Source organism: Benincasa hispida, chromosome 11, assembly GCF_009727055.1.
Source record: "Benincasa hispida cultivar B227 chromosome 11, ASM972705v1, whole genome shotgun sequence".
Classification (NCBI taxonomy): domain Eukaryota; kingdom Viridiplantae; phylum Streptophyta; class Magnoliopsida; order Cucurbitales; family Cucurbitaceae; genus Benincasa; species Benincasa hispida.
The window spans coordinates 67,359,754-67,366,051 of record NC_052359.1 but is presented as its reverse complement, the minus strand read 5'-3'; the positions used below and the strand labels follow the sequence as shown (position 1 = coordinate 67,366,051).

The window sequence follows — 6,298 nt, the reverse complement described above, 5'->3', positions numbered from 1 at the left end:
CAACCCATCAAAATCAAACATTTTGAGGAAAAAAATGCATTTCAAATATTTTTGAAAAAATAAAGTTGTAATGTAATCCTTACCCATCCAATACACGTTAATGTCATCTAGTTGCTAAAAATGTTGCCAACAAAGATTTTGAACAAAAAAAAAAAATAATAAAAGTTGTGCACTGAAAATTACTGTGAAACCTTCAGCCAACTTGATTGGATTTATAATTAACCATTTTTGGTATATTATATCTAATATAGTTTTAGTAGTAACCTCACTCGAGATTCAAATAACATTTAAGGACCAGTCAAGGAGTAACACGACATTTGGATAGAAATGTTTGGAGTATCTTTTAGATGAAGTCTAAAAATCCAAAGTTTCTAACTACATGGAGAGAACAACCACAAAGTTCATAAATTTGTTCAATAAGAGCATAAAATCAGTTGGCTCTAAGCCAAGTATTTTCTAACTCATATACAAGCCTCCGAAATCCAAATTCCAAATATCTCTAACATCGTAGTTTCTGCGTCTTCAGAAAACTCGGCTGGCTTCTTAAAACTTCAAGTATTTTTACTCACCTAGAATAAAACTTCAAGTATTTTTACTCACCTAGAATAACTTCGGCTATAGCTACGACTCCTGCTTCAGCTATAACTGCGGCCCCTTGAATTATATGGTGACCTCGAGTAGGATTGCTCCCTGTACCTCCGGCCCCTTGGCGAGATTGACCTACATCACACAAATGAGAGATTAGAACAAACCACCCCTCCGCCCTCTCTCTCTAATTCATCAAAACAATCATCATAAATGGGAAAAAAATGCAAATTATAACCACCCACCTTGAGTATTGTCTGGACCGAGCAGGGGAATAATACTCTGGACTACGTGAATATTTTCGATCGTAGTGCGGGGATTGTGAATATCGCAATGGGGAGTGCCTGTGGCTGTAACTGTAGGACCGACCCCTGATAACAATTTTATGTAAGAACAATACTAATGAGTGTTGATATTTACAATTAATAAAGGATCTCTCAAAAGATGCACCATAGATTGATAAAAAAGAAAACTGTAAGGGAGCAGCAATTTCAACAGCCTGAAACTTTCACATAACAAAGCAGGAAACAGAAAAGAACAGGCCAAGGATAGAGTACCGCAGCAGAGGCAATTTTGAATCAAACATACAACTTCCTTTCCCCTAATTGGATACAAGATGATGGCTGATGGGTGTCGAATGACCACATTCAGTTTACTCAAGTGTTTGGATTCTCTGTTAATGAAATCAAACCTCCGTCTGGATTTTTCCTCTAAGAAATGGAAACTTAAGATTCCTACCTTTTATTTGGTCTTGTATTTCATGGTAAGTAATGCAATCGTATACAAAAGAAAATCCAGACACAACCTTAATCACCCATTTGTTGTTAGTGGAGCAGTAATATCTCTTCCATGTGTTAACTATATAGAATGCGGGCAAAAGATTTTGTTATCCTTCCAATATGCACTAGTTCACCCCTAGTAGCATCCACGATTTGCCATTAACGATGAATTTCTCTTTGGTCAAAAATTCAAAGGCAAGAAAGCTCTCTGGACCAATGCTGGTTTGTATCTCAGTCTCTAAAGAAACTTTAGAGTATAGGAGAAGTTTGAGGATGCTTCTAGCAGTGTTCTTGAGGCAACCCCAGGTGCTCGCCTAAGGCGAGAGGCGAGGCAATCTGGATTCAGTGCGCCCTCTTGGCACTCGCCCAGTGGCACCTTTGGGTGCCTTTTGCTGCCTTCACCATATAAAGGTGAGCGCCTTGCGAATATAGCATTGTTATTTATTTTTAAAAAAAAAATACTCAACACCCACGAAGCTTAATCGGCAAAGCCCATGAAGAAAGCCTACATTAAACCTTTTGGTGGTTGCTTTAACTTAGACCAATTCATCTTCTTCAATCTGTTCTTCCTCAACATCTGGGTCAACCGATCTTCTCTTCTCCTTCATGACTTCTGCTTCTTCAATGCTTCTCTTCTACGAACTTCTTTGGGTTCTTCGTGTGGGTTTTTGGGTTCTTCTTGAGGTGGGTTTGATTTTGATTTCTAAGTTTCTAAATAATAAAATTATGTTATAGTATTATATATTGCAAGTCAGTGGGTGATTGTGAATTCTTGAGAAAGTTCTTAAAATATAATATTATATTATAGTATTATGTTATATATATTATTTTATACAGATACAGTGGGTGGGATGAGATATTTCTCCAGTTTAGTTTCTAATTTCAACATTATAATATTATTTGAAACATTATATTCAAACTTTTTACATGTTAATTCTTCGGCAGTAGCATCTAGGTGATTTTTTAAGGTTAGTACTTTAGTTTTTATTTTTTATATTATCTAGGTTATTTTTTATTTAGTTTCTAAGTTAGTTTTTGTTCCTCCTTCATTATTGAGGACATCATCATTATCGGATGTTATTGACATTTAGATGTTTTTACTATTTAGTATTAATCTTTAAGGATTTAACAGTTTGTGTGACTATATTTATATAAATTTATATCATCTGTAAATATATTATTTATTTATTGTGCCTCGCTTCACTCAGACAATGCCTTTATGTCGCCTCTCGATTGAAGGCTTCTAAGAGAATTTCTAAAAGTCAAGAGTCATATTTTCATCACTACACATCCTAGCTTCGCAATAAAAATTGGTTAAAAGAACAGATTCAAGAAAGCAACCTCGATGAGTCTCGTGCTCTCATCTCTTCAGGTCTCTTCCTGTTCTCCTCAGCAAACACGACAGTTATTTCACGACCCAGGAGAACTTGGCCATCCAATTCATACTTGGCATCAGCAGCATCAGCAGCATCAACGAATTGAACAAATCCAAAACCACGTGGTTCTCTGCACTCACAATCGTGATACCGTTCATAATACAATTTTTAACAAAGGATGTCAACTGATTCAAAAAAATTCAGAAAATGTCACTTAAACCAGTGGCATCATTGATCATTAATCCATCCAGAGATAAATTGCGAGTGACAGAAACATCAACATAGAGCTCTAACAAGATAATATTAACATCACCATGCTAACCTTCTGAGTGGCAAAGAAAAAATTGAGATGAAATTCTTCAAGACTTGAACTTCTTCTCAATGTACTCTAACCCAACTTCCACCGAATCTTCATGTACACATTAAGTCATCAGAACTTACTTGAATGTCTTCAACACAATAAACAAATTACTTGCTTCTTGTCTTCCACAAGATACTCTTATTACTTCATTGGTTGTCTTCAACACTTCCAATAAAAACAACCAAACTCCATAAACAGATTGTATGTTATTGGAAACCAAATAATTGAAAACAGAGGACCAATTCCACACCATTAAGCAATCAATAGAAGTAACCATCAAAAGACATATTCATAAATATGTAACATAGATCAGATGCACACAAAATTTATGGACCAAAATGAGTTAACATCCAAGAAAAACATCCATAGATGTATACACACCAAATGCATACAAATCAAAAGAACAATCTTCAAAAGTAGCCTACCCAGAATAATAATCTCGTGGCAAGTAAATGTCCTTAAGAGGACCAAACCGCCCAAATAATCCACGTAGGTCCTCTGGCCTGCAAAACACGTACGAATGGAGAGGTTTATCAACTCAATACAGAACAAACACAAAGACGATCTCCTTTTTCCCTTTTTATTGTCAACAACATACAGCATTCCCTAGCATTTTCCTTAGCATGCATGTAATAAATGTGACGAGAAACAAACTGACAAATGATTGCACGTATAAAAGACCCGACAAATGAAATAGCTATGAATTATAAAACGCAGTCACAAACCTGCAGTCGTGCCTTAAGTTCCTAACCAAAAGACTCGTTGGCAGATCCCTTCTACGACTTCCATGACCCCTTGGACTAGGACTACGATATCTCCTGCCATAACTTCTTGGTGGTGATGGACTGTAACTGTAACTTCTACCTCTCATCTTCTATTTCCTATAACAAGAAGAGGAAAATTAAAACAAATCACGATTTTAACAACAAACAGATGTGCAGAACATTAAGATGCAGATAAACCTAAATTCGCTAACACTAAGACATCAATCAGCAAGCTACCACCATACGACAGATTCATACCATGACTCAAAAGAAATAATCAGAGAGAGATATTTTTCTTTTTCCATCAATTGAACAAGGACAAACGTTCCATACCATCATCGGTAACAGACAATTATTTATTTAGAACGCAAACACGTATCAACTATATATATATATATATACACACACACACACAAACAACCAAAAACATCCTAAGAAATTTTATCAAAAGCAATACTAACTTTTCCTACGATCAACAGCGCCAATGCTTCTGCGGAAAAAAAGAGATCGATTTCTAATAAATCAAAATATTTCCATGCACAGCGAAACAAACGCTATGACTAAATATTCTCCCACAGAAATTCTTCTCAAAACAAACGAATGTCAAAAAAAGATCAATTATCATAGTACGATAATGAAAAATAGAAAAAATCGGCCATAATTGCAGCTTCTTTCACATCTCGAACGTGATCAAATCGATATCAAACACAATTCGGCATCAAAAAGAGAGAAAATAAGAAAAAAAATCGCATACTTAAATTACAACATCAGCAATTCTTGAATCAAAACTCGATCAAATCCAACTTCCCGTAGAGATAATATTGCGGGATAGAAAAAGAATAGAAGAAGAAGAAAACCTGAGAATCGGAGAACTGAGACAGCAAACGGAGCGTTTTCGTTCAATCAGGAAGAGCAAAATTCTCCGGTGTTCCTTCTTTTGCCTTCTATACCTCGAGGCTCGAAAGCCCATTTTATGTTCGAGAAACTTCCCTCGGCTTTGATTCTGTACTTCGCGGGTCTATTGTTTCTTGTGGGGACTGTTTTACGATCACATGTTAGATGGAGATCGACGGTTATGCTTTATCAACAATAACGGAATAAAATAAACGTGAAGTTTTATTTTAGTAAAAATAGTATATAGTTGCAACTTTGCTATTTTTAAATTTCTAATATTCTTACAGTTTATTAACCAAAAAAAAAAAAAAAATAATAATAATAATAATAATAATAATAATAAAAGGAGGAGTAAAGTAAACTACACATCCTTTTGAGTCTAGTTTACCTTAGGTTATGTTTAGTCTAACTTTTGAGTTTAATTTCAATTTAATCCTTTAATATTATAATGTTATCATTGAATTTTATTGAAGATTTGGTTTGTTGGCTTTATAATTTTGTCTAAGGCAATGTGCAGATGTCTCAAATAAAGCCTTAACATCCAGTTGTAACATTAGAATATGTTTCTGCAAAATATTTTCTTTATTTGAAAATATTTGGCTGTGATATTTAGTTCGATATGTTCCTTTTTGAAGCACGACTTTTTATTCCAAATGAGGACTTGTTTTCTTTATTGGATTCTATTTTTTAAAAAGAGTTTTGTAGACCGTTGCATTTGTTTAATTGAGCAAAACGATTTTTGTACTTCGATGAAACTATTCTACATCGTGTTCTTGCTCGTTTGCTCACTATTTCGCTGTGTTAGTTCTTCATCTGTTGAGTGCAACACATAGAATATTTTCAAGGTCTTAGGGAGAGCCTAAGCCACAACTATTAGAGAAGGGATTCACTGACGTGAAGAAATATATTAAGCTTAGCTTTGGAGAAGGAATTCTCCGTCTTAGGGAGATTCTAAGATTCATCAATAAAGGGAGTTCACTGACGTGAAGAAATATATCGTCTTGAGAGGAGTCTCACACACTGTCAGGTGTTGAAGTGTCAGACGCTAATATTAACATACTTAGGGAGAGCCTAAGTTCAGTTGAGAGGGAGTCTCACATCTAAGGGGAGCCTAGGTGACATGTGAGTTAAGCTCTACGTGAGTCACTGTAATAGTTGGTGTATACAGATAAGTACTACGTTACAATCTGCTTAACTCTTTAATTAGTGGACTATCTTTCTCGGGCACTCTATCCCTCAGACGTGGGTGTTTATCATCGAACTGGGTTACCAAATGTTGTGTGCCTTTACTTGTTTACCTGTTGTTGGTATTTTTGTTGTTACAATTGTTGACAATTCTTTCTGTTTAACATCCGCATATCGAGTGGCGAGTCATCCTATCGTTTTTATGTTGATATCAGAAGGGGTCACTTTTATCTTAGGTGCTTCGATCATGAACAAAATCAAGGAAGGAGGCTTTACCACTTGTCCACTCATTCTTGATTGAACAAACTATTCGTACTAAGCTCGAATGGCTTCCTTTTTAAAGTTGATTGATAG

General features: G+C 35.3%; 1 protein-coding gene across 2 annotated transcripts; it reads right to left on the bottom strand.

Annotated features, from left to right (window-relative positions):
* Positions 1–316: 316 nt before the first annotated feature.
* On the bottom strand, positions 317–4,847 carry LOC120091568 (serine/arginine-rich SC35-like splicing factor SCL33). Of its 2 annotated transcripts, XM_039049665.1 has the most exons (7): positions 4,723–4,847; positions 3,827–3,982; positions 3,527–3,604; positions 2,706–2,870; positions 831–956; positions 601–720; positions 317–569 (listed from the first exon to the last, which is right to left on the bottom strand). In XM_039049665.1, the coding sequence occupies exons 2-6, from the start codon at positions 3,970–3,972 to the stop codon at positions 636–638; spliced, it is 600 nt and encodes a 199-aa protein (XP_038905593.1). In that variant the 5' UTR covers positions 3,973–3,982; positions 4,723–4,847; the 3' UTR covers positions 317–569; positions 601–635. The 2 variants fall into 2 exon arrangements, with proteins under 2 accessions (XP_038905593.1, XP_038905592.1); XM_039049664.1 differs by having other exon boundaries at positions 317–720.
* Positions 4,848–6,298: the final 1,451 nt, after the last annotated feature.